This window comes from Hippopotamus amphibius, chromosome 14 (assembly GCF_030028045.1).
Source record: "Hippopotamus amphibius kiboko isolate mHipAmp2 chromosome 14, mHipAmp2.hap2, whole genome shotgun sequence".
Lineage (NCBI taxonomy): Eukaryota > Metazoa > Chordata > Mammalia > Artiodactyla > Hippopotamidae > Hippopotamus > Hippopotamus amphibius.
Window position 1 is genome coordinate 62,652,058 of NC_080199.1, and position 27,008 is coordinate 62,679,065.

The 27,008-nt window shown below is 37.1% G+C and overlaps 1 protein-coding gene and 1 non-coding gene across 3 annotated transcripts in view; both read right to left on the reverse strand.

Annotated features, from left to right (window-relative positions):
- Positions 1-6,461: 6,461 nt before the first annotated feature.
- KPNA3 (karyopherin subunit alpha 3) overlaps positions 6,462-27,008 on the reverse strand; it is an 89,784-nt gene continuing 69,237 nt past the window's right edge. For both annotated transcript variants that reach the window (XM_057707146.1, XM_057707145.1), the window contains exons 11-17: positions 13,644-13,775; positions 12,551-12,679; positions 10,154-10,258; positions 9,983-10,054; positions 9,661-9,823; positions 7,555-7,649; positions 6,462-7,158 (exon numbers count right to left, since the gene is read on the reverse strand). In XM_057707146.1, coding sequence (XP_057563129.1) covers positions 7,060-7,158; positions 7,555-7,649; positions 9,661-9,823; positions 9,983-10,054; positions 10,154-10,258; positions 12,551-12,679; positions 13,644-13,775 — 795 coding nt within the window. In that variant the 3' untranslated portion in view covers positions 6,462-7,059. The remainder of the gene's footprint in view (positions 7,159-7,554; positions 7,650-9,660; positions 9,824-9,982; positions 10,055-10,153; positions 10,259-12,550; positions 12,680-13,643; positions 13,776-27,008) is intronic.
- On the reverse strand, positions 8,162-8,234 carry TRNAG-UCC (transfer RNA glycine (anticodon UCC)). The gene has a single exon. It is a non-coding gene; the product is annotated as a tRNA-Gly (tRNA).

A 27,008-nucleotide genomic window follows, 5' to 3' on the forward strand; every position in this document is an offset into this window, starting at 1 on the left:
TTCTTTTTCTTTTTTGGTTGCGCCTCAAGGCTTGTGGGATTTTAGTTCCCCAACCGGGTGTTGAACCTGGGCCATGGCAGTGAAAGCACTGAGTCCTAACCACTGGATCACCAGGGAACTCCCCCTCAGTGTTGCTTACCTTATACTACGTACATTTTCAGTCACAGCAATCCCAAAACACAGAAATAAATCATTCTTGATACTTTCCTCTTCCCAGACTCCAGATCTAAGCATCGCCTGCTCCTATCTGTTTTAGCTGCCGAGTATCTCTTTATCCCACCCACTTCATGGACCAAGCTGTTCAACATCTCTTATTTCAGGGCTTCACACTATTTCGACATCACTAAACTCAAAGTACATTTCCTGTCCTGACCTTACCAGCCAATGATTATTATTAAACACAATTCTATCATCACTCCTGCTTAATGATGATTTACCATTGCTCTTAGAATGCCAGATTTTCTTTATATGACTTGCATGGGGTCCAGCTCCTGACTGTCTTTTCAGCCCTTCCCCTGCCCCTGGTAATATTCTTCCTCACTATCATCTTGGCTCCAGCTGTACTTTCTTTCACTCCCTGGACTCCCATGCTGCTTCCTACTTTGTATGTACTGTTTCTTCTGCCAGAAAAGCTTTTCCATTTAATCTGCCCAATTAACTCCTGCCTTTCCTTCACCACTATCACCTGTGTAATTTTTGGAGCCCTTCCCTCTGCCTAATAATAGATCTTCATCACAGAGTTGCTGAGGGCTGAATTGGTACTTCTCAAGCGCTTGTGCCAGTGGCTGGCACTGAGAACTCACTGCCAGCCTGATTATCACCTTCCTAACGAGGCCAATTCCCTCTATTATGTATCATTGTACATCTCTTTTTTCTAACACTTGTCGTAACTTTTACTTTTATGCGTGTGTGTGGACCCTGCGCCTTAGCACAGTACCTGGCTGGGGATAGGATGCTCAAGAAGTATTTGAATGTTCCTAAGGGCTTAGTCAAAATTCTTACTTATAAAAGACTGAAAACACAGAAAGGATACACATAGATATGGAATCTTTCCTTATTATGAAGAAAACTGGGCTGAAATCAATAAAATGAAACATAAATTCTTCTCTTTAGGTTTGAAAAGTATAAATGCCTAACTACTGGGTCGAAGAGAGCTGAAGACAAAGGGAACGGAGGCTGTTACTTGATCACAAATCTAATTATGATGAAGCTGGTAAAATAATTGAAACAATCTCCTTCACATTAACAGAATTGAATGGCCAGATAATGGAATGTTCCTGTTTCAGTGTACCCAGAAACTAGCCACACCACTCTATTTGTGGGGGTCCTTGGAATGCACGAAGCCAACAGGAACCAGGTCCAGGAAGGACTTTATAAGCAGGATGGCTAAAACGCATGGAGTGTTCAGGTTGAGGAAGGAAGCTTATAAAAACAGACCTGTCTCTTCTGCTATCTGGAAACAACTAAAAGTCTACTTGGAATTGAGAACAGTCAACTTATAAGGATGGTCATTTAAGAGTGGTGACTTCTATTCAATATTAAGAAAAGACTCGGTCACAACTGAAGCTACTCCACAAGTACAGCAGGCCCACCTGGAGTGAGTGCCTCACCATTTGCTTCTCAAACTCTTCTGAGTCCTCGTCCTGCAGGAATGTGTCCATAAAATAGCCTGCCTCAAGAATTTTTGATTTTATCTTTAAAACATTACACAAAATGTGTCCTTTACTCTCTAACACTTAGGCTTGTGGTAGAACAAAACTGTCTTACTATCAAGTAAAACGGCTGTCCTGTGAAGATGGCCGGTTTCTCTTGCAGCTTTACACAATACTTGGCACAAGGCCCCAGTTTTCTTTGAGGACCACAGTTTTAAAAAAGAGAATTACTCAAGAAAGTGGGTGGCAGGCAGTTCTTCAGAGTTGGGAAGAGGGATGTTGTAGAAGAAATTCCCTGCAGGGAACACATCCTCTATAGCTCTGCTGAGCCATAGGTCCTCTGCTTTTAATCATTTTTAATAAACTTGTAAGTTTCCTGATGAGGCCAATCTCTCATAATGCTTCAAAGAAGTGTTTTTCAAACTACGCTGTGATTTTTCTGCTCCAACCCCAGCTTTCCCAGAGAACTTCAAGATCTTCAACTAAAAATATTTGAAAGGGACTTCCCTGGTGGCTTGGTGGTTAAGAATCTGCCTGCCAATCCAGGGTGCACGGGTTTGATCCCTGGTCTGGGAAGATCCCACATGCCTCAGAGCAATTAAGCCCATGAGCCACAACTACTGAAACCCTCGGGCCTAGAGCCCGTGCGCTGCAACGAGAAGCCAACACAATGAAAAGCCCACGCACCCCATCGAAGAGTAGCCCCTGCTCGCTGCAATTAGAGAAAACCCGTGCGCAGCAATCAAGACCCAACACAGCCAAAAATAAAAATTAAAAAAAAAAAAAAATCACATAAAAATGTTTGAAAAACACTGCTATAGGGCAGTGCTGAGAAGGGCAATTAACACAGAAGTTCACACATCTTTTAGCCACAGGATACATTTACCAGGGTAACTAGTTACTCCACACTCCCATTTCTAACCTAAGTCCTTCGCAGTAGATCAGCTCAGTACCACCCATAGGGGATCTGGGAAATGTGGTTAGGTCTAGCTCTGATTTCTCCTAAAACTGAGAATGAAGACAAGACACATTTTTGTCTCCTTCAACATATGTATCTGAAAAAAAGCCTGGCACTGTTCATAGAACAAAAAGGCATGATTTAGGCTGTCTTGTCTGAGTGGAGAAGTTTTCTACCTGAATTGATTCAGGCCAACGGTTCACACCTTGGGGCAGTTCAGGCCCCCAGGAAATATCTGGCAGTATCTTGAGATACTTTTGGTTGTCCTGACTGGGGAGTGGAGAGGTGCGACCCACATGTAGTGGGCAGAGCCTGATGATGCAGCTGAACCCCCTACAATACACAGGACAGCCTTCTACAACACAGAATTATCCAGCCTAAAATGTCAATTTTTTTTTTTTTTTTTGCCACACAGTGCAGCTTGCAGTATCTTAGTTCGGCGACCAGGGATTGAACCCCGGGCCACAGCAGTGAAAGCAGAGTCCTGACCACTGGCCTGCCAGGGAATTCCCTAAAATGTCAACATCGAAGGGTCTGAGAAGCCCTGATTTATGTTAAATTTAGTTGAGGAATTTCATGGGCAAATAAAGAGGCTAAGGATGTGAATGGGCTGCATTCCCACATCCTTTTTCCTAAACACTTTCTCTTGATAAGAGTACTGAGCCCACCTATATACAGCTGACCCTTGAACAATGCAGGGGTTAGTGGCACTGATCCTCTACGTATTCGAAAATCCACCTATAATTTATCATCAGCCCTCCACGTACGCAGTTTCTCCACACAGCAGCTCCTTTGTGTAAGTGGTTCCACATCCAAGGATTCAACCAACTGCAGATCGTGAGTACTACAGTATTTACTATTGAAAAAAATCCACATATATGTGGACCCATGCAGCTCAGTTATTTAACAAAGTACAACATTTATATGAAGAGTTCCTCTTACTCTTTAGACAAGTGAGTGGTGGGTTAAAGAGAGCACTCCTTGGCCTATATGCCTTAACACTTACAGCTTAATGTACAGAAATTATACTCCCTTTCTCCAAAAAGATTTAATTAAAACCCCCAGTTCAACTTGGGTTAAGAAAATTCATAGCCATCAGTGTAAGACAACTAACATTCAAAAACTTTTACTTGCAATAATTAATTTCCTCAAAAGGACAACCCTTCTGAAGTAAATTATGGCAAGATTAAATAGGATTAAATATTTACTTGTATACTGAATTCTTTCAAAAATTCTTTGAAGTGTCATACAAAAGTAAAAATATCTGTGTACTAAAATGTCTGGCTGCTCCTTTGTTCTTTTAATTAATCCAAGGTTTCAATTAGAGCCACAACTTCTATCTAACAGGTTAAAACTGTTAGGTTTACTGCAATTAGTATCTTCCAAAGTTCTTGTTTTCAAGGGTTAGACAGGCCTTAAACAAGTCTGAATTTTTGTTTCATGAAAGTCATAATTACACTATCGTCTCAAATGGCCTTTCTACAAGTTATGATATTTAAACCTGAGATACAAGGAGAGAACACCACGTGATGACGAAGGCTGAGACTGGAGTGATGCAGCTACCAGCCAAGGGATGCCAAGGTTTGCTGGCAACCACCAGAAGCAGGGAAACACAAGGAAGGATCCTCCCCTAGAGAGAGCACGTCCCAGCCATCACCCTGACTTCGGGCCTCCAGACTGTGCAATCATAAGTTTCTATTGTTTAAAGCCACCTGTTTTGTGTACTCTGTTATGGCAGCTTAGGAAATTAGTATAGATTTTGGTACTTCTTATTGTTACAAGATGTTTTTAAATCTAGCATCGGTCATCTTAGTTTATTATAGTGAAAAGGAGATATTAAAATACAGTGAAAGAATAATTCATGATTCACCTCCACTGTGGTTGATGTTTGGAAAATAATTCCAAATTTAAACTTAGCCACACAGAAAACAAAACTAGGAAATTAAGATACTTTCAAAAATAAGTTCTTCAATGTTTTATCATATTTGATAGCAGCTTTTTTATTGGTTACAAAACCTAAGCCCATATACAAAATTAGGAACACATTTAGATGCCTCTTTTGAAAGAACGTTTTAGTCTTTTTTAACTGAGTTTAAAAAAAATAAAAACAATGCAATTTTTCAACACTGTTTTGAAAACTTAAAAGTGCAGCAATATACTTAGCTTCCTTTACCTATGAAATTTTGCATTTCCATTTCCAAACTGATAAGGTCACAACAAATTGGATCAAGCCAATGCACACATACGTCTGCACTACTTGATGCTCATGTTCACTTATGTTAGTTTGCACTTAAACACAAGAGGAAATAGGAATCGGCACAGTAGAGGCCCAATTTTATCTCAATGTGTGCAAAATTTAAAAGGTAACTGTCAGTAAGTATGTAGAGCCCAGAAGAAAGTAAACTGGAAGGGGTACAAATCACAATATCGAGAAGATTTGGACTTTAAGGGTTTCACCGAAGTTTGTGACCTTGATTAGCTCTGACTTTGTTATTCCTACTTTTAGTGAACACCACACAGTTTCAAAAATTTAGACTACAGTGTCTGAACAGGATGCAGTTACCATATGAAGCTTTAACTCAAAATTTGGATAAAGAAAAAAAGGCACAATGAACTTCAACTCAATTTTATGTGCACAAGAGTTGAAAAATCTGAGCCACCTTAAAGAGAAATTGATTCTAAAATTTATAAAACCTATAAATAATCAGAGGCCAAACCACTATATTAAAACAGATTTTCTAGCAAGTAAAAATCTTGCAGTTTAAACATACGCTTGTATCCCCTTTAGATACAAGACAAAACTCACTCTTTAAAGTGGCTCCACCTTGGCAGATACATATATTTGTAATGAATGCACACCTGCTATGTGTTGTTTATCAGTGAAAACACCCCCGCTGATTCACAAAGCTCTGATGGCATCTGTCTCATCTTCATCACAGTAAATACACCCCCCCCCCCCATTGGATAACTAAATTAGTTTAGATTTTCTATCTCTTCACATCAATGCATTGGGAAATTATACCCAGTAAACAATAGCAACAAAACCATTCCTGTGACAGCACAAATTATTCAGTTTAAAAAATTTCAAATCCATATTCTTTCATTAATAACTGGGTCAGACAATTTACCAAAAGCAATGACTTTACAAAGTAATGCCAGATTTTGCAGAACTACTTAAAGATCACTGCAAATCAGGTTTATGTTAAATAACTGCAGATTATTCCTCTATGCAGATCCTGGTCTGAATCTTTTTATATGTGAATATGCTTTTAGAGTAGGATCTGAATGAACTTTCCAATAATCAAAGAATGAAGTTTTATGACACTTCTAAATAGTTGCTGGTTTGTTGCCAACCACATTATCAAAAGCACTGGTTACTAAGTAAAAAATATTTTAAGACTAAATTACAGTAAACATGAAAGCTCCACAGTTTAAACCCAATATAAATCAACCATATCCAATTATCAATTTAAAACGAAAAATATTAACTCCTGAAAGCTGAAAGCAAGATTTTCTTTTTTAATATCACCAATGGGTACTTTAGACTTTCGTGTTTTTTGCTCTTATTTATTTATTTTTCTTTATAGTCAGGGACTCTTGCTTTCAACTTAAACAGAAGTTCAAGTTCGTAACGGTTGCAGCTCAGGTAAAATACCATGCACAGCATTTGATTACTTCAAAACAGCAGGAACACACAGGCTGAAGTGAGTGGTCAAATAGGGCTTGCTGTTCTCAAAAATTAGGTATAATGGCGAAAGCATTACCATCCATAGCTAAAGTTCTTCCTCCAACCCTGGCTTCTGAGGCAGATAATAAACACATCAATTACTGGTAGATGAAGTACAGTTTTCTTAAAACTTATCTGTTTAATCAATAACCAAGTTTCTTTTTTTTTTTTAAGTTACTTTTTGTTTGTGTCAGTTCCACCAATGAAAATCATTTGGCTTGTACTTTAAAATCTATTCTTCCACATAAAGAGTATGAAAATATGTTTGTGGAGGACAATGACGGAGGCTCAGATCGGACTGCACCTCTTTAAAGTCTTCCAGCGTGTGTATGTGTCATACCAAAGTGTCTTGATCCACAGCGCACCATTTTCCAAAGGAATATCAAGTGGGCAGCTGACATGCCACCACTACAGAATATTCTAAACTGGAGACTGCAGTTGTCAGCGTGTGGCACCAGGGAACAGGGAAAAATAGGGTAGTTGAGATTGGTAAGGAGAATTCTAAAACAGTTTAGGAAATCATGCATATGCATTTACAGTCCATGTGGATAGTGACTTTTGGCAACTGCAAAGTGACTGAGACATGGCTTGCTTTAGAAGCATCAAAACGAAGAGGCATGTATGTTTTGAAGCCTTTTGTAGTTGCTGTTGTTCTTGTCATTTGGTAGCCATCTGGTGGTGCTTCATATTGAATGTGGGAAAGATGCTGCACTCAACTGAACTTAAAAATTAAATTCTTTTGTTTGAAGGTTGGCTGTTGGGTCAAAGTTGTAAGTACCTCCTTGTGTTGCTTCAGGAATGAGGCTAGGATCTTCATCAATCTACAAAAAGCAAGGAAAAAATCTTTATTATGTTAAGATACTACACATTACAGTGTAAGCAGAACTGATTTACTTCTTAGGAGAGAATTCTGTATGAATGTTTTTATTACCTAAAAACATTTTAAGTAAATCAATAATATTATTAATAAATTCAACAATTTAAAATTGAACACACATTTAAAAATTGCCCCATGCTTAAGTTTCTGTATCTGTGGATTTACTTTACCAATCTGAACATACATCATTTCTATAATCACTATTTCTTCCCATTTAACAAATTACAAAAGCAACAAGGTGGTAGAAATACAGTATAAATTTAGTTATGGAAAATTCTTAGTAAACTTATGTACAGATTTTAATTACATGCAGACACATCATATTTTAATATATACTTACATCATCACCAGAGAAATACTGATCTATGATTTCAAATGCTAATTTATATATGTCTTCATTTTCATGCTGCTGTAAAACTTCAATTTTCTCCAAACCTGATAAAAATAAAATAATCGAAATAATTAAGCACATACTAATAAAAACTGTGCTCACTGTAATCATGGGAAATCCTAAAGAACTCAGAACACCCTCCCACCACCCTCCAAAGATGATAGTTCATCTAAAGTACAGATAAAACCCTGAGCTGCTCTGGTTGGAGGACCAGCATCCCACTAATTTCTTCCTCCTTAGAGAAGCCCTTGAGGTATCCTGGTCACCGAGGCAGGCAGCTTAAAAATACCTAAACACTCCATTTGACAGATGAGAAAGCTGTGGCACAGAGATGTAGGTTACGTGGCAAGTTAGTGACAGAACTAGAACCACGATCTGCCCCCTCAAGCCCCCCCACTCCTTTAATATAATCACACTGTTGCATATACAGTAACTTTTATCCTTCTCTTTGTTTTCTAAATGTTACTTAATGACTGATATAAACAGAAGATAAAAACTTTAAATTTTGAAGCAATTTCTTTTTCTTTTTTTCGCCACACCATGTGGCATGTGGAACTTCCCTGACCAGGGATTGAACCTGGGCCCCCTGCAGTGGAAGTACAGAGTTTTAACCACTGGACCACCAAGGAAGTCCCTGAAGTAATTTCTTAAAAAAAAAAAAGAATAAGGTGCATACATCCTATAGCCACAATGAGTCTAGGAGATATTTTTTCAGAAAAGTAACTGTAGAATGCCTTTATTTATATTCCCAATATATTTACTCCATGTATCAGATGCATAAATCTATTAAATCCTTAATAACAAATATTCTTCCTTGAAATGTCTCTTTAGCTAAGTTATTTGGAAATAGTTTCATTTTTTTTTATATAGTAATACACAAATCAGAAAAATGGGAAAATAGGTGTCAAAGATAATGGATGTAAAGTGCTTTATAAAATCATAAAATGCTAAATAAATATGTATCCTAATTATAAGTATTTATCTCATAGACAGAAGCAACTATATTGATAAAAAGCTGAAGAGTAACAAGCTTACAGCTCAAACTTTCTGGGTTAAGTTGTTCTGAACCAGACTACAGTGCTCATTTCAAATTATTTAAAAAGTAAAACATCTCAAAAACAAAATGAACAGTGAATTACTAGTAGTACAGTACAAAGATCTGACTTTTAATTATGCTTCTATCACTAACTACTTCTCTGACCATGGACAAGACTCCTTAACACCTCTAGGATATTTTCTTCTTGTTATTAAGAAAATACTTCCAGTCTGAATATTCTATGATGCTATGACATTTGTTTTCTCTTACAAAAATAAACTGAGTAGTGTAATCAAACAAATTAGTCAACACAACATAAAATAAAACATGACATTAAGTTAACTTAAGGTTTGGGCAATTTAGTACACATTTAACAAGGCACCTTTAAAAAAACAGAACTTTAAAATATATGCTTCATTTGTCATTACCAGAGAAAATAATGATATAGTATTTCAAATCACAGTTCTTTCTCATTAAAATTTCAAAGTAATTCCTGTAGTAATAACCCTAGCATGAAGCTCTAGCTAGCAATCATAAAACTGGAAGAAAATATCTAGATGACTGTGAAATCATTAACCTTTTCCATAACCTATTCCAATACGTGGAATAATATTTCACAAAGTGAGGTCCACAGAATCACATGATAGTAATAGGTCTAACATGAAAATAAGTGTTTTACTGTCAAGGAGTTTGAGAAATGCTGAATTAAACAAAGCTTGTAAGTTTCTCTACTTTAGTGATTTTCAGAGCATTTAATTCACTCTTATGCAATATGACTTTAAGAGGAGTATTTGTGTTTCCTAAAAAGCATTGTGAATCTCTAGGAAGGTTATGGAGTGGCTTTCACGACCCATTGTTTTCTGGAAAATCTTCTTAGACTACTAATATAGCAAACAAAGAATGGCAACATCCTCAGGTGATGTTAATAGCCATGTATCTTAAGTTTTCTTTCTAATTAGCTGTCTTTCAAGGAACAGAGTTCCAGTGCTCGATTACCTTTCTTGAATCAACCCTCTTACCTCCACATTCTTCTATTATTTCGGCTATTGTGCTTGCTTCATCACCAGCCATTATCAGAATGTTTTTCAGACCATCTAGAACCACCTGAACAACTTGAGAATCTTTTACTGATAGTAAATTACAGAATGGTGGTATTACATTCTGCTGTACAAGGTACTCAACCTACACAACAAAAGAGAAGAGATACTCTTATTTATATAACTACATTTTCCCCCAAAAGAACACAGTACAGGGCTCATAAACAATCAACAACTCCTAAACCTAAGAGAGTAGTATAGTTTCCAATATTAACCACCATTAACAATTTTTTTCCAAACTCACTTGATCTTTTCTGCCACTTATTGTTAAGTTGCTAATCGCCCAAGCAGCTTCTTTTTGTGTTCCAAAGTCCCCCTGTAGGTTAAAAAAAGAAATGTTAAAATGAATTTTTTGGTCAAAAAGTCTTGGTTATAATATATTAACAGACATGATACACTCATAACAATGACTGACCTTAGCAAGTTGATGAATAATCATGGGGATTAATCCAGCATCTATTACAGCTTGAACTTGTTGCTGGTTGCCTGCTGTAATGTTGGAAAGGAACCACACTGCTTCCTATAATTGAACAAAATAAAGGGCAACTTTATTTGAAAAACTGTATCTTTAATGTGTTTATATTTTTATTTTAATGTAGTTTATATATACAAGAACAAATCAAATCACCTCAGTTGCATTAAGGGAAATGCATCTAAAGTGATTAAGTTACACAGAATCTACCATTTTAAACATATAAGGAAACTTCTATCCATAGTATCTGGGCCCATTAACCTAGCATAACCTTCAGTAATATAGAGGCCTAGGACTATACCACAGGCACTATTTTAGACAATGGTGATATGGCAGTGAACAAAACAGACAAAAAGTCTTTACTTACGGACCTTAAATTTTTGGCGCATGAGCTCCCTCTAAAAGACAGATGACAGAAATAAATAGAAGACTGAATTTCCTAAAACTTTGTTAAAACTACTTCTAAGAAAGGTGAATTGCTTTATTATAAAAATATTTACTTGTAAGATATATTTAGAACTTAAGCTTCTAACTAGTCTAGGATGGTCTATATAACAAATTTTATTGTAACCTTAAATAATTTATGTCACGAACAAGTAGTGTCAAATGTGTATCTTCTTCCTCCTCTACAATTAAAAGACTGTAGGAGAGTTCCCCAGTGGTCTAGTGATTAGGATTCGGCGCTTTCAATGCTGTGGACTGGGTTCAATCCCTGGTCAGGGAACTTAGATCCCGCAAACTGTGCAGCGCGGCCAAAATAATACTGTAAATTTATTTTTGCCATCCAATTGTGGTAGGATGTTAATAATTGGTTAATTTATGTTTAGAGTATAGGGGTGTTCACAACACTATTTTTGCAAACTTCTTGCAGGTTTGAAAAATTTCAAACTAAAAGGTTGAGGGAAAAACACTGAGTTGCTAACTTATACCTCCAAAGAACCATGATGTAACCAAGATGCAAATAACACAAATGCTCAAGGTGAAAAACTCCTGCGGCAACTACCTGCTTGCTGAAGCTGAGGAGGTATCTCTATGAACCCTTTTCCTTTCCCCCATGATAGAGTCTACATGACGGTATCAGATCCCAGGCCAGAACTTCTCTCTACCCTCCTGTCCAGTTTCCTCACTTCTCAGCTCTGCTTCCAATTACAGAATATATTTAGCCGCAAAAATCTCCTATATTATGGGAATTTCAGTAAAAATAACTTGCTTAGAGTCTAAAACACTCTGGCTTCTTTCCCTTCATCGGAACAAAAGTACTTATAAAATGTGATTTCTGACAACATACTTTTCTATAAGAATCCAACTGTCAAATTATAGCCAAAAAACTATATAAATATAGTTATGGTGAAGAAATGATCAGTTCTGCTGATTGGGGGATGGTGGCATTTCAGGCAAATAAAAGTGTATTAAACCAAATGCAAATCAAAACTACGAGACACCACTTCACAGTACTAGGGTGGCTATAATAATAATTAAAAAAAGGAATTGGAACCCTCATAACATTGCTTGTAGGAATGTAAAGTGGTGCAGCTGCTATGGAAAAGAGCTTGGCATCTCCTCAAAAAGCTAAACATGCAATAACCATATGATGACAATTCTACTCATAGGTATATACCCAAAGGAACTGAAAGCAAGGACTCAAACCAATGTTCATAGAAGCATTATTATTCACAACAACCAAAAGGTAGAAACAATCCAAGTTTCCATCAACAAATGGATGAATAAACAAAATATGGTATACAGGAATATTTATTCAGCCATAAGAAGGAATGAAGTTCTGATCCACACTCCAACATGGATGAACCTTGAAAACATGCAATGTGAAATAAGCCAGGCATGAAGACTAAAGTACTTAAGTACACATTTAACAATGAGTTTGTATCTGAAGCTTAAAATCTTTTTTTTTTTAAAAAGCAATTTTAATGATCCTTTTAGGCACTGCAGTTTTACATTCAATCTAATTTCATAGGGAGACTAAATTATAATCTATTTGTTTATTTAAAAAAGAGAGATACCAGCCACTCAATGGAAGATTTCAGATGTACTCTCACCTAGTGGCTACTAATTTACTGATTTTTGCTACTGCTCAATCTATCGGAATAAAAACATTGGTTAATATAAAAATAATTTTATTCTGTGATGATCACGGCAGCACTTACAGCAAGCAATTAAAAACTGAAACAAAGTAACTGCAGAGGTGATTTGAAATAATTCTCATCTTAACTAGAATGGTTTTGAAGAGAATCACAAACAAATAGCAACAGAAACAAGAAGGCAGTTAAAAATAAAATATACAAAGAGAAGGAAATGCACTGATGAGGCTGTTAAATGCCTTACCTTATTTATCTTCTCTTTTGGGTGTGATAAGAGATTTGGGAAGTGTGACAGGACATCGCAGTTGAGAACAACCTGGGTCTGCTCGTCAGTACCTGTCACTATGTTGCCAACCGCTCTGAGTGCTGCTGTCTGAGGTGGGGATAAAATGTTTTCTATAAATGTACTTATGATGAAACTGATTCTATATTTTTTATAATCCTGAGAAAATGTAAAAATGCAAGGGGTGAATGATTAAAACTTACTGCATTCTTACACAAATCATTTTGCAGAACTGGGAAGCAATTGTGAACTCGAAACAATTGTCTTGTGAAAATTGGAACTATATAGAAAAATTATGTGGAAAATAGTTGGAAAAAGATTAAAATAAGAAATGTAAAGATTTGTTCTTAATAGCTGTTTTAATCTATTAGTAAACTGGCACCACAGAAAGATTTTAATAAAGGCCTGGAATGGGCACACATTTCTATCTAAAAAGTCACTTTGGCAGAAGTAGGACGAAAAGATCTATCAGCCACGTAACCCTAAGTAGAGTAGGAAAAACTAGAGAGAGAGGAGAAAATGCAGTTAGGAAGGTGTTGCAATTACCAGAGGAAACAAAATAAATCTTGAACTAAATCAGTGGCTCTAGATACAAGAAGACAGACTGGAAAGCTATATAATAAGGGTTGACAGGGTTTTGTAATGGAGAGGAGATAAGAGGAAGAATATCAAAGTTTCTAGCTTGGACTATTCTGTCCACTGAAAGGGGATGTAGGAAGAGGAGCAGGTTTGTGGGAGGAGATGGTATGGTCATTTTTGTCTGGTTGAAATGACAATGGAGTTCTTAGAAGATATGTCGAAGGACTCAAGGACAATTGGCTATATGAGTCTGAAACTCAGCAAAGAATTTGGGTGAGATAAAGATTTAGAAACCAACAATTCAGTTGGTTCAGTAAAAAAAGCACAAGAAATACTGAAGATTCAGTAAAAAAAAGCACAAGAAATACTGAAGAAATGTGCATATAGACAGAACTGAAGCCTGGTTGTATAAGTTAACTAGTTAATAGCAAATATAAGTTTTATACAAGTAAGAAAAAAATGTTTAAATACTTACTTGAACTTTCACTTCCTGGTGGCTCAGAAGGGGCACAAGAAATGGCACAACCCCTGAATCAATAACCATCTGTATCTGCTCATTACCTCCATCTGTCAGGTATGACAGTGCCCAAACAGTATCCACAAGAATCTGCAGGAAATAAAAAAGAATTACCACTTAATATATTTGTTTGAATGTTTAAGATACATAACACACTTATGGGATGGTGACACGAAAAGTATTTAAATTTTGTTTGAGCTTGATGGGAAAAATATCTGTTGAGCTGATACATCTATTAAGTAGTAGATAAAACTCTCTCAATGGCTACCTCAGGTCACTCTTCACAAAAATAAGACACAGAAGTCTGGGACAAATTCTATCCCAACTTCCATATCTATATATAGGCAGATAAATTTATATATAGGCAGAAAAAAAAGTAATTCTCCCTGCCCCCATAAATTGAATACCCAATAATCACAAGGAAACACTTTATATACAGAATGAGACCAATATATCATGCTGCTTCAAGTCTAGAAGAGCCCAAAGAGATCATTTATTCATGTCAGTAGTTTTCAAACATGTTTAGCAATGTAATCTTTCAGACTATTAAACAGATTTTTAAAAAATGACTTGGCATTTTAACTTTGGGGGAAAAATTACTTGTAAATCACTTCAAAAATGTCCCAACTGAAGAGCATATAGTATAAGCCATGCCCTGTGCCCACCTAATTTTGCAAATAACAAAAACCAAAAAACAGTCTCAGGTTTGTTGACTCATTCAAAGTCAAAGAGCTTGCAGGTAGTTTTCCTCGGTGTCTTCACACCAAGCAATGTAAGCACAGGTCTAATCTCATGTGAAATCTGGAGGTGTTTCCTATTAGAGTATTCAAATTAAAAAAGACACTTGTTCCTCTAAAATAATAGTAGCCACCTGAATTCAAATCTCTCCATGTAACCTTCAAAGAAATATACAGATTAAGAAGAGCAAATAAAACCACACATAGCCCACACCTTCAACATTACTAGCAGTCTGAGAAGGCTACAAATTTCAAATTACCTATAAGAAAAGAAAAAATTAAATTCTAACTTTTGTCTGGACCTCCTGCTCTAAGCCTATGTAAGACTTTAGAGGAGAGGGGAATGAAGAGTTTAAAGGTAACATATTCTAGTAAAACTACTCCCCATTAGTGGGACAGAGGCCATGTGGCTCAAAAAACCTATGAGATTTACTATCTGTCCTCTACAGAAAAATCTGCTGACACCTGTACCAGAGAATGAGCTTCACTCAACTAAGAGATAACTGAAGAAACATTTCACTGTAGATCAAAGACTAACACAAATGTGAAGATAAGAGAAAAATTTAAATGTTATATGTTCCAGAAAAATAGAAATACTGCAAACTCAAAAACAGGAGGACAAGAAGGTATGCCTGAGAATTGCACCCATCTACCATCCTACCCCCTCACAAGGAAGGCCTCCTTGCTGAAGCGTGTCTACTGATGCTGTGTCTGTGAGCAAAGCTTGTCTACTACACAGTCTGGCAGTAATAGGCAATGAGATTTAAACAGAAATCAGAGTAAATGCAGGCTACGGCTGAAAATAAATCATCATGTCAAGAACCAGGATCACTTCAACTGAAAAGGGAAAAAATAGTCAACAGATACCAACACTGAGATGACACAGATATTGGAATTATCTGACAAGGATTTTAAAGTAACTGTCATAAAAATACTTCAGCAAGCAATTATGAACACATATGAAACAAATGAAACATAATAAGTCTCAGCAAAGAAAGAGGAGAAATAAAGAAGAACCAAATGGATTTTTAAAACTAACAAACTCAGTAACCAAAATTAAAACTCACTGGAAGGGCACAATAGTACAAGGGAGAGAGGGAAAAAAAATCAGCTAACTCAAAGATAGATCAATACAAATTGTCCAATTGGGGGGGGAAAGATTGCAAAGAATGAACAGAGCTTTAGGAATCTGTAGGATAATAAAAGATATAATAACATTCATGTCAGTAGAGTCTCAGAAAGAGAAGTGAAGCTGAAAAAATATCTGAAGACATAATGACAGAAAACTTCCCAAATTGGGCAAAAGACACAAACCTAGATTCAAAAATGGAAGAATGAGGTGAGAGAAAAGAGAACATTAAATCTGTCAAACCAGACAGTAAAAAAACAAAAGGCATTATAAAAGGTATAAGTATAAAGGTAACATTAGAACAAAAACAAAACATTCCTCTAAATACCAAAAGAAATTTTTAAAAGAGAGAGGAAAGAACACTAAGTAGAAAATAAAACACAGAAATTATAACACAAAATAACAGGACAGAGTTGAAACCAAACATATCAAACAATATGAACAGGCTTAACTCATCTATAACAAGAAAAAAGATTTTCAAGTTGGCTCCTAAAACAAAACCCAATTCTATATTGAGTACAAGAGATACACCTAAAACAAAGCCATTCAGAAAGGCTAAAAGTAAAGGGACAAGCAAAGGTACACCAAGTAAATGATAAGAAAGCAGACACTGCAATCCTGTTAGCAGACCAGGAGAATTCATTCCACAAAGTATTACAAAGAATAATAAAGAAGGCTACTTTGTAAAGCTAAATCCCACAATTTACAATGAATATATAACTATTAAAAACATCTATTCACCAAGTAACCCTGTAAATACCACTACAAAGGAGAAACTAAAAAGATGCAAGAAAAAAAAACTTACTGACAGAAGATTTTTCATACACTATTATCAGTATGGGAGGTCAAGTAGACAAAAAATGAGGATATAGATTTTATAAATATACACTGAAATTTAAACCTTGATAACAGGTAATTTAACTTGCATATGGAGCACAAAAATATTATTAGGTCCAAAGAAAATATTAATTACATAAAGCAGAAACATTATAAAACTATTACAAGGCAATAAAATTAGATATTAATAAATACCAAAATACCATATGGAAATTTAAGAGCCTTATATCAAACAACTCTTGGGTAAAAGAAAAATACAGAAATTTTCTAGAAAATTATAATGAAAATACCGCATATCAGAATCTATGGGATTTACCTAAAGCAGTGTTCAAAGGTAAGTACATAGCCTTAAAAATATACACAAGAGAACTTAAAAGAATGAAAATAGATCCCCAATAAAAAGCTAGAAAAAGAATAGAGCAAACCAAAATAAAGCAAAAATAAAAAATAAATACAAAAGTAGAAAGTAAAGAGGTAGAAGAACAGAAAACCACATATCTAATTAATAAACTGGAATCCTAGTTCTTTGTGTTGGGTCTTTTTTGTTTTTTTTTGTTTTTTTTTCCGCTGTGTGCGGGCTTTCTTTTTAGTTGCGGTGAATGGGGGCTACTCTTCATTGCGGTGCGCAGGCTCCTCAATGCTGTGGCTTCTCTTGTTGCGGAGCACGGGCTCCAGGCGCGTGGGCTTCAGTAGTTGCAGCACGTGGGCTCAATAGCTGTGGCTCATGGGCTCCAAAACACAGGCTCAGTAGTTGTGGTGCACGGGCTTAGTTGCTCCACGGCATGTGGGATCTTCCTGGAGCAGGGATCGAATCCGTTTCCCCTGCACTGGAAGGCGGATTCTCAACCACTGTGCCACCTAGGAAGCCCGGAATCCTGGTTCTTTGAAAAAAAAAGTCCTAGCTAACTTAATTAGAGAAAGTGGTAGGGGGAGCACAAATGTACAAAATAAGAAATGATGAAGAAAATAACTCCTGAAACAGTAAATTAAAACAAAATAAATCATAAAGAGATTACTTTGCACACTTATGAGCAAGCAAAGTTGAAAACCTAGATGAAATGAATAATTTCCTAGGACAATAGTTTACAAAAAACTGACCTCAGTAGAGATGAGAGCTTAAACAAGCTCTCTCTCTTAAAAGCAAAATAGAGAAAATTATCAGGGAAATAATCCCACAAGTTACAAGACCCAAAAGGTTTCAAGGGGGAAACTACCAAATCTTCAAAGATCAGACAGATCCCCAGGCTATATAAATTCATCCAGAGTACAGAAAATAAGTGAAGCATAACGTTAGTACCTAAACTTTTAAAATGCAACAAAAATACAATATTAATACCTAATAAAGATAGCATTAAAAAACTGTAGACCAATATCACTTATGTGAATAGTGATGTAAAAATTCTGGATAAATATTAGTGAACAGGATCCCATAATACATTAAGAAAATAATATGATAATCAAGTGGGATTACTCAAAAAATGCAAGGATTGTTCAATTTTAGAAATATCAATATATAGCTCATGTAATAACCTCCACAGATACTGAAAAATTCCAACACTCATTCTTTTGTTTTTTAAACAAATGTTAATAGTGATTTTTTTTAAAAGAAACTTTATTTTATTTACTTTTAATTTTTTGGCTGTATTGGGTCTTCATTGCTGCACTCGGCTTTCTCTAGCTGCAGTGAGCGGGGGCTACTCTTTGTTGCGGTGCTCGAGCTTCTCATTGTGGTGGTTTCTCTTGTTGTAGAGCACAGGCTCTAGGCATGCAGGATTCAGCAGTTGCAGCACACAGCTCAGTAGTTGTGGCACAAGGGCTTAGCTGCTTGGTGGCAAATGGGATCTTCCCAGAGCAGTGATCGAATCCATGTTCCCTGCATTGGCAGGCAGACTCCCAACCAGTGTGCCACCAGGGAAATCCCTCAACACTCATTCTTTTTTTTTTTTTTTCCAAACATTATTTTTAATTGTGGTAAAACACATAAAATTTACTACCTTAACCATTTTGAAGTGTAAGTGGTAAGAAGTACTTTCACACTGTTGTGCAACCATCACCACCATCCATCTCCAGAACTCATTTTGTTTTGCAAAACTGGAACTCTGTGCCAATGAAGCAATAACTTCCCACCGCGCCCCTCCACAGTCCCAGCAACCACCTGTCTACTTTCTTTCTCGATGAATTTGACTTCTAAGTATCTCATATAAATGCAGTATCTCGCCTTTTGTGACTGGCTGATTTCACTTAGAATAATGTCTTCAGGGTTCATCCATGTCGAAGCATGTGTCAGAGTTTCCCTCCTTCTTAAGGCTGAATAGTATCCCATCGTATGTGTACATTACATTCATCTGTTGATGGACACTTGAGTTGCTCCCAGCTTTGGGAGACTGTGAATGATGCTGCTATGAACGTGGGTGTAAAGAATATCTGTTTGAGTCCTTGCTTTCAGTCCTTCTGTGTGGGCTTACTGGATCATATGGTAATTCTACGTTTAATATTTTGAGGAACTGCTGTACTGTTTCCCGTAGCATCTGTACCATTTTACATTTCCACCTGCAGTTTCATTTTCTCCACTTCCTCTTCAGCGCTTGTTATTTTGTTATTATTGTTGTTATTATCTTAGCCATCCTAATGGGTTTGAGGTGACAAACTGGGTTTTGAAACATGGAAAGGAATGAGAAGGGGGCAGGAACAAATTTAATTTGCACTGCTTCACCCCATCCCTTTGTTCCTGGGCATCAGCTGTAATCGTGGGTGCAAGAGAGCTGAGTAAACTCTGCATTGCTGTGCAGACACAAGGATGGGAACTCTAGGAGGGAGAAGGAGGGAGGACAACAGAGTCAAGATCTGAGTCAAGGTGGTTAGTAGAGTCGGGTGTTCTGACTTTTTGGTCTCTTCTTAAAGACACGTGGACCCACCGCACTACTGGAACTACATCCGGAAATGTACCAGGATCAGGCACTGAACCCTGTTCCTGTCCTTTTGTGGCTGCTTGCCTGACACCACCCAGAGTGCAGCTGTGACTAGTTAACCTACTGAGAGTCACATCCTGAAGGAAGCAAAGGGCCCAGCCAGGTCACGGCCAGGGCCAACATGGGCACACCCTTGGCACCCAGAAGCAGAGGCTGGGGACATTCCAGCACAAGATGTCAGAAGACCCAGGAACACGCCCTAAGCCTATTGCCTTGCATTTAGACTCTGGGTTAGGAGCCAGGATGCAAGGTGAACAAGTACAGACTGCGCTGTACTGTGTTGCTGTCTGGCCACATAAACACACAATTATAGGCACACAGTTACTTACCATGCAGTGAGTACCACTGGCAGGCAGGGGAGGGGAGGTGCTCTACACAGCCCAGGGATGGGGGTCAAGGAAAGCAGAGGATGGATAGATGGATGCATGCATGTGTGCATGTGAGTGGGAGTCAACACTCACTCTTGATGTCAACACTCAAAATGGGATTTTATGGATATTTCCTTAACATAATAAAACATCTATAACTCAGGAAAAAATCTAGATTCGACAAAAGAAACTACTGATAAATCTGATTACATAAAAAGGAAAAATCTGCATGGCAAAATATATCAAAGCCAAAGGACAAATTAGGAAAATACTTGACATATATATATATAAAACATACCACAAATAAAGGGTTAATATCCTTAATACATAAAGAGTTCCTAAAAGCCAAGAAAAAGAGACCAAAAATCTGACAGAAAATGAGCAATAAAGATGAACCGGCTCTTTGCAAAGATGTAAAAATGATTTTTCAACATACGATATCAAGTTCAACTTCACTCACAAAAAGTGAAATACATATTAAAAATGAGATACAGTTTTTCATTGACTGACAAAAATTTAAAACATGACAACGCATGGGCAAGGCCATGAAGAAAGTCACTTCTGTATGTTGCTGCTGGGAATGCAAATGACACAGCCCCTAAGGCAGGGAATTTGGTAGTGTGTAACAAAAATTACAGTGCATTCACTCTGTGACTTAGCAATCCTGCTTCTAGGAATTTACCCTGAAGTATATCTCCAGTAATATGAAAATACACAAGATTACCCCCTACTACGTTATTCATATTTGCAAAACTTAAGAACTGGCCTAAATGCCTACCCAAAATAGTGTGCTCTGAATAAACCACAGCCACAAAATGTAATACTGTACAGAACAATACTGGCTGCCTTGGCCAGTTTTAGGAAGCTTCTAAATGAAATTTAACTCTTTTCCCATTATAGCCCCCTACTATTAGCAGAAAACCACTCTTTTCTGACTAAAATACAGTAGCCTAGAAAAATGAAATATTTACGGTTTCTAAGCTGAGATCAATTAATGGTTTTTGGTGGGATCTCCATGACACCACCTCCAAGGTTGGGGGGAAAAGCAAGCTACTGCTAGGTCTCGGGCCCCCTGAAACTGTAAAGGTACTTCTGGTCTCTCTTTAATTTTGTTTTATAATATACTGGGGCTTCATTGAAAATCTCATTTTAAAAATGCTTTAAAACTTTGAAATTCACAGCACAAGATTATTAGGCTATTCTAGTTTCCTCTGTTTTCCTCAGTTTGCTTTCCTCATCTCCATAAGCAGGCTCACAGCTGCTCAATGTCTTTTGATATTTGTTACTTTACCTTTCGCTTGCCGTTTCCCATCTGAGCTGCTTCTGCTATTTTACATCTCTTTCCTCTAAGATTCTTTTTTCTTGGTTTTCCCTTTTTCTGGATTTCTATGGTCAAATGCCTGGCTTTTACAGTCACTAATAGTCAATGGGTGCACTCTTTTCCTTCCAGCTAATAATCAGATTAATCACATGCCAATGAAGTCTTGAGCAATCCTGAGCTACTTTAATTATTGTTCACTGTTTTTCTGTGCTAGAAACATTTACAATTTCTTACTTCAGCAATATTTCATGTACTTGAAGACTGCTAGAAAGCTAACCTCTAGACACAAAGGAGGAAACGCACATACACACATGGAAAAGACAGATGACTCAAAGGGTCAATATAGTAAACTAACACACTTCTTGTAAGCTGGTATCATATGAACCAAAGGAAAATCTCTAGCAATCCAAACTCGTCAAACAATAACATACTCACCTCAAAGACCTTTACTGATTTTCACCACCTCTGGTAAATGTGTTAACAAATAACGTCCTGTTAGGCACCCTTACTGAAAACTGCTATTAACATGTACAGCATTTCCTATAAGATTAGATGTCTGTAGAATGTCTATGGAATGTGAATATCACACATGCTTTAGAGACAACTAGAGCTGAACCAAGTTAAAACTTTATACTTACATTTAATCCTTATATACAGTAAAGGGTAACTGAGCAAGCTCACGGTGCTCCAATCCTACACATTCCAAAGAAAGGACTGGTCCTTGATCAGCTCCTTCAAGATAACCCCTGAGCCCTGGTATTATCCTGTCATAATACTGCATTCCTGAGATGCTGGGCCACACTAAATGAGTCTGACTTCTGGGAGGGGACAGAGACTGAGTAGTTAAGGTCAGTCAGCCTATGTGACTGACTCCCCAATAAAAACCCTGGACATAAAAGTTCAGGAGGTTCCTGGTTGGTAATACTTGATGTGTGTTGCCACACATGGTTGCTGGGAGAATAAAGCACTGTCCTCACCAATCTACTGGGAAAGGACAACTGGAAACTTACACCTGGTATCTCCTAAACTCTGCCCTATGTACCTTTAGCCTTTGTTGATTTTAATCTTGTGAAATGATAAGAAATATTCTGGTCTCTGCCCCCAGTTTCCAGCACAGGGCTCTAAAACCTTATAAATTCCTAAGTGATAAAAACACTAAGAACACCTCTTGTTCCAATATTTGGTCTTTGACCTCATCCTTGACTCAGGGCTCCTAAAACCCTTGTAATGTCCTAAGTGATAAGAGCACGAGAAGCATCTTTTGCTCTAATGAGGCAACTCTGGATGGCCTCCTGGATGGTTCCTAGATGATGGCAAGTCATCAGAAAGACTGAGCCATGATTAGAAGTTTGGGAATTGCAGCCCTGCCCCTCATTCCCCAGAGAGTGGAGAGGGGCTAGAAGCAGAGTTAACATAAAATCCCAGCAGTCGGGGGTTTGAAAAGCTTCCAGGCTGGCAAACACACCCACACGAGAAGGCTGACATAACCCAACTTCATGGGAATAGGACCCTCTCAGATTTTGCCCTATGTGTCTCTTATCTGGCTGTTCATCTGTATCTTTTATCATATCCTTTAATAAACAAGTAAATGTACTTGTTTCCCTGAGTTCTTTGAGCTGCTTTAGCAAATTTACAGAATCCAAAGAGGGGGTCTTTGAAGCCTCTAATCTAAAGATCAGAGGGCTTGGGACTTTACGACTGGCATCTGAAGTGTGGGTTGGGGGAAGAGGTGACCATCACATGGGACTGAGTCCTTAACCTGTGGGATCTGACACTATCTCTGGGTAGTACTGGAAGTGAATTATATTGTAGGGTACCCAGTGGGTCACAGAGACTTGCTTGTTGTTGTGGGGGACCCTCCCCCCCCAACACATTTGGTGACCAGAAGTATGAGAAGTGAAGTGTTCTGTGTGAGTAGTAAAGGAGACATACAGGAGAGATACATACAGTAGCAAAGAACTGGGTTTTTCCCTATACAGGAAGGAAAAGACTGAGTTTTCCCTAAACAAATCGGTATCCTTTTGCTATAAATTATAAGCATGAGTGTAAAAGCTTCTCGGTGATTCCTTCTAGCAAATCACTCACTGAATCTGAAGGTGATCTCGGGGACCCCTGACATATCATCAAGTGTCACTAACCATCAAGTTGCAGCACATAACCAATCTGCAACAACTGATTAACTTCATTTGTAGCAAAATAAGGTAGATTTGTATTAACATTATCTGGGCTTGTCAAGCCATGGATGAACAACGTCACAAAGGAGAGGAAAACCAAATGCTACAGATCGCTGCAACTGCACCCTAACTTTAAGAAGCACAGTAACTAGAAAGCAAATGAACACAGACTGACCTAAATCAGTCCAGATTTCTTCTCTACTCCTCAGGGTCAATATTCAGTTCTTCTCCTAATGTCACAAGGGCATTATTAACATCCATAAACCACCTAATCCTCTCCACAGCCCAACATAGCTTCTCCAGCAGTCTCATTAGTGACTGTCCCTAAATGAAGTCTTTCCTGCTGTTACATCTCCCCTTGCTGCTACTCTTCTTTTCTGTTGTGTCCTACCCTAAGACCCAAGTTAGAAAGGTGGGTATTATCCCTGATTCCTCTCTTCTCTCACCACCCATATCAAAATCAGCAAATTTATCATCTAAAGATTTCTATAGTCCTCCCTTATCTTTTTATTCCTAATGTCTAAGCTCTGGTACTGGTCCTAATTTTCTCTCATCTATACCACAAAATCACCACCGATCTGTCATCTCAACTCTACTTTTCTCCTAAAATCTATACTCTACTCGTAATTGGTATGAATTATCAATCCATAATACAAATTAGATTATTCTTTGGCTCCCTATCAGCTACAGCAAGAGGATACACGGAACCTAAGGTGGTACATGATATACAAGACTCTATGATCTAGAACCTGCTAAATCTCTACCTTGTTTTTTTTTCCTGCTCTTTGCTTCCTCATTTATGCTTCCATCTCTCTACTTTAAAAAACTCCCTGGCTGGTTCCCTCTTCCTTGTTACCACCGCTCAAATGCAGAGAATTCCTTAGAATTCAATTCTTAGCCCTTTTTCTGAATCTTACTCAATGTCCATATTTTCATGACTCTCTTAAATGCTGATAGATCTCCAAGATGTATTGTCTTTTCCTTCCTGGAAACATTACTATGGAATAACAACAAGTAAATCAGAATCAATGTGGCTGTCTTACAATAAACTCATCTTCCTCCACCAGTCTCATCTTTCTGCTTGACTCCTGATGGTTCATGGCATTATTATGCATTTAGATTGACAAATTAGAAACCAAAGGAATTTTTACTTCTTCTCTTTGATCCTTTCCTCTTGAAGTTCTACTCACTTTATCTTTCCTAGCCATTACCGCTTTGGGTTCATACCTTCATCAACTTGCTTAAACTTACTATATGATAGCAGAATAGGCCAGCCTACATTCAAACTTTCCCCATTCCAGACTGTCCTTGCCTCTTCCAAATTATCTGACTACAATGGACATGAGCACATCACTCCTCTATCTGAAAATCTTCAATGATTCTGCAACGATTACAAGATAAACCCAAACTCCTTAAAACAGGATTCTTAAAACAGGATCCTGAAACTTAAGTCCCCAGCAAATGAGTTGGTTTATTAACCACCTGTATTCTCCACACCCTCTTGAGTCCTTAATATTGTTCCTCATGTACCTGAAATGACCTTTTCAACTTGACAAAATCCTCTCATCCTGGCTATATGACTTTAGACAAATTACTTAACTATCTGTCTTTTTTACCTTATTTGTAAGATGGAGATAATTACAGTTACCAATTGCATAGGATTTTTGTAAGGAATGAAAGAGTCAACATATGAAAAGCGCTCAAAACAGTGCCTGGCACACTTAAACCCTTAATAAATGCTAACTATTAACATAATTATCTTTTTCACTTCTATCATCCCTTCCACCACCATCTCCTTATAATGCTTATTTCAAATGTTGCTTTCTCAATGAAGCTTTCTGGTTGCCAGAGAGGATGTGCTTTCATAATTCCAGAATTTTGGTCATTCCTTTGTTTTACTTTTCTTGTTTGCACACATATTGTGTGCTTATGTGATTGCAGTATGAAAGAGCACAGGGTTTGGACTTGGCTTCAATTCTCAGCCATGGCTTTTATTCACTGTATGATCTTAGTTTGATTAATTTTACTGAGTTTCAATCTCCTTAATTGTAAAATAAGAGAACAAAACTTATCTCATAAGGGTGCTGGTAAGATAAAAGGATATTACAGAAATAGATTTAGTATAGCAAGTAACTGACAAAAGTTCATTCCGTTCACTCTTTACCTGCTACTAATGTTGAGGTTTTAGAGGGCAGGACCTCTATGTCTTCTTCATCTCTGTGCCTACAATTCTCTGCGCAATTCTGGCTTACGTGGAACAATCTGTGTTTGTTTAACTTGATAAATATAACTACAGTACTTCATCACTTTAATACCTCTAACTTTCAAATAAACAAGACCAATAGGTGGTGAAAGCCTTTATTCGCCAATAATCGACTCCATAATGTCCTAGGGGAAAAGTCTGGATGGAAATATCAGATATTTTTTGCTTATTTCCCTTTTAATTTTGGCTTTCAGAAAGCTTAGGACTAAATTTAGCATTCAGTAACAACAAATACATTTTTAAAAAGAATTTTACCTCCTTTTTTTAAAAGATATTTATTATCTTAGGTCTATTGCAAAGTCACTTTTATATCCATTTTGAAAACAGGACAGTATATAACTAAACAGGTTTCACTTAATTTTTATGACAGTTCAAGCTAACACTTGACAAATAAAAAGTTACTTTAGTTACCTTTAAAAGATTCCTTCCTAAGAATTTACAGTGCTAAAATTAAGTAGGGAAATGTAAGGGTCAATACTTATATAGGAACTGTAAATCACTGCCTCTTGAGAAATGTTAGCAACGATGCATTTTCTTCATCCCAATGATAAATCACACATAATTCTGACACCCACACACATACATAATATGTGTGTGTGCAAACAATGGTAGGATCATAAAAACACAAACATTCAACAAATCAGAGATATTAGCTGGAACATTAGAAGCCAAATTAATGCTAGATCAATGCTAGAATCAGTTCTAAATTCACTGAAATCTAGCCATTGTTTCACTTTGTGGAAGAATTAACATTTAGCCTTGCTACATTGAGGAGAATTTTTAGACTGCTTGATACAAATATTTGCCAGAATACATATAGTAAATACTTAACTAAATCTCATGTAATGAACAAATCATGTAAAGATGCTTTTGCATTTAAAATTATACTTGGGACTTCCCTGGTGGCACTATGGTTACGAAGCCGTCTGCCAATGCAAGGGATGTGGGTTCAATCCCTGGTCTGGGAAGATCCCACATGCCACAAAGCAACTAAGCCTGTGTGCCCCAACTACTGAGCCTGTGTGCTGTAGCTACTGAAGCCCAAGAGCCTAGAGCCAGTGCTCTGCACAAGAGAAGCCACTGCAATGAGAAGCCTGTACACCACAATGAAGAGTAGCCCTCACTCACCACAACTAGAGAAAGCCTGCAGAGCAACGAAGACCCAATGCAGCTCAAAATAAAAATAAATAAATAAATTCAAATTTAAAAAATAAAACTATATCCTTCAATACTGTATCTCAAAAAGTTGTAGCCTTGGAGTTAGCGTGGTTTCACAGAGAGTAAACAAGATCTGTCATCAGAAGATCTGTTTTAAATACCGACTGTGACCCTTACAAGCTTTGCAACTTTGGATAAGTCACTTAATCTTTTCCTGAGGCTTTCTTTAAAATGGGGACAATAATATCTAGCCTACCTATTATAAGAATCAAATGAAATTTTAAAAAAATATGACAGAACTTTATAAAGCTTATACCACTTTATAAATATTAATACTTTAAAACACTACTATTATGATATAAATAAC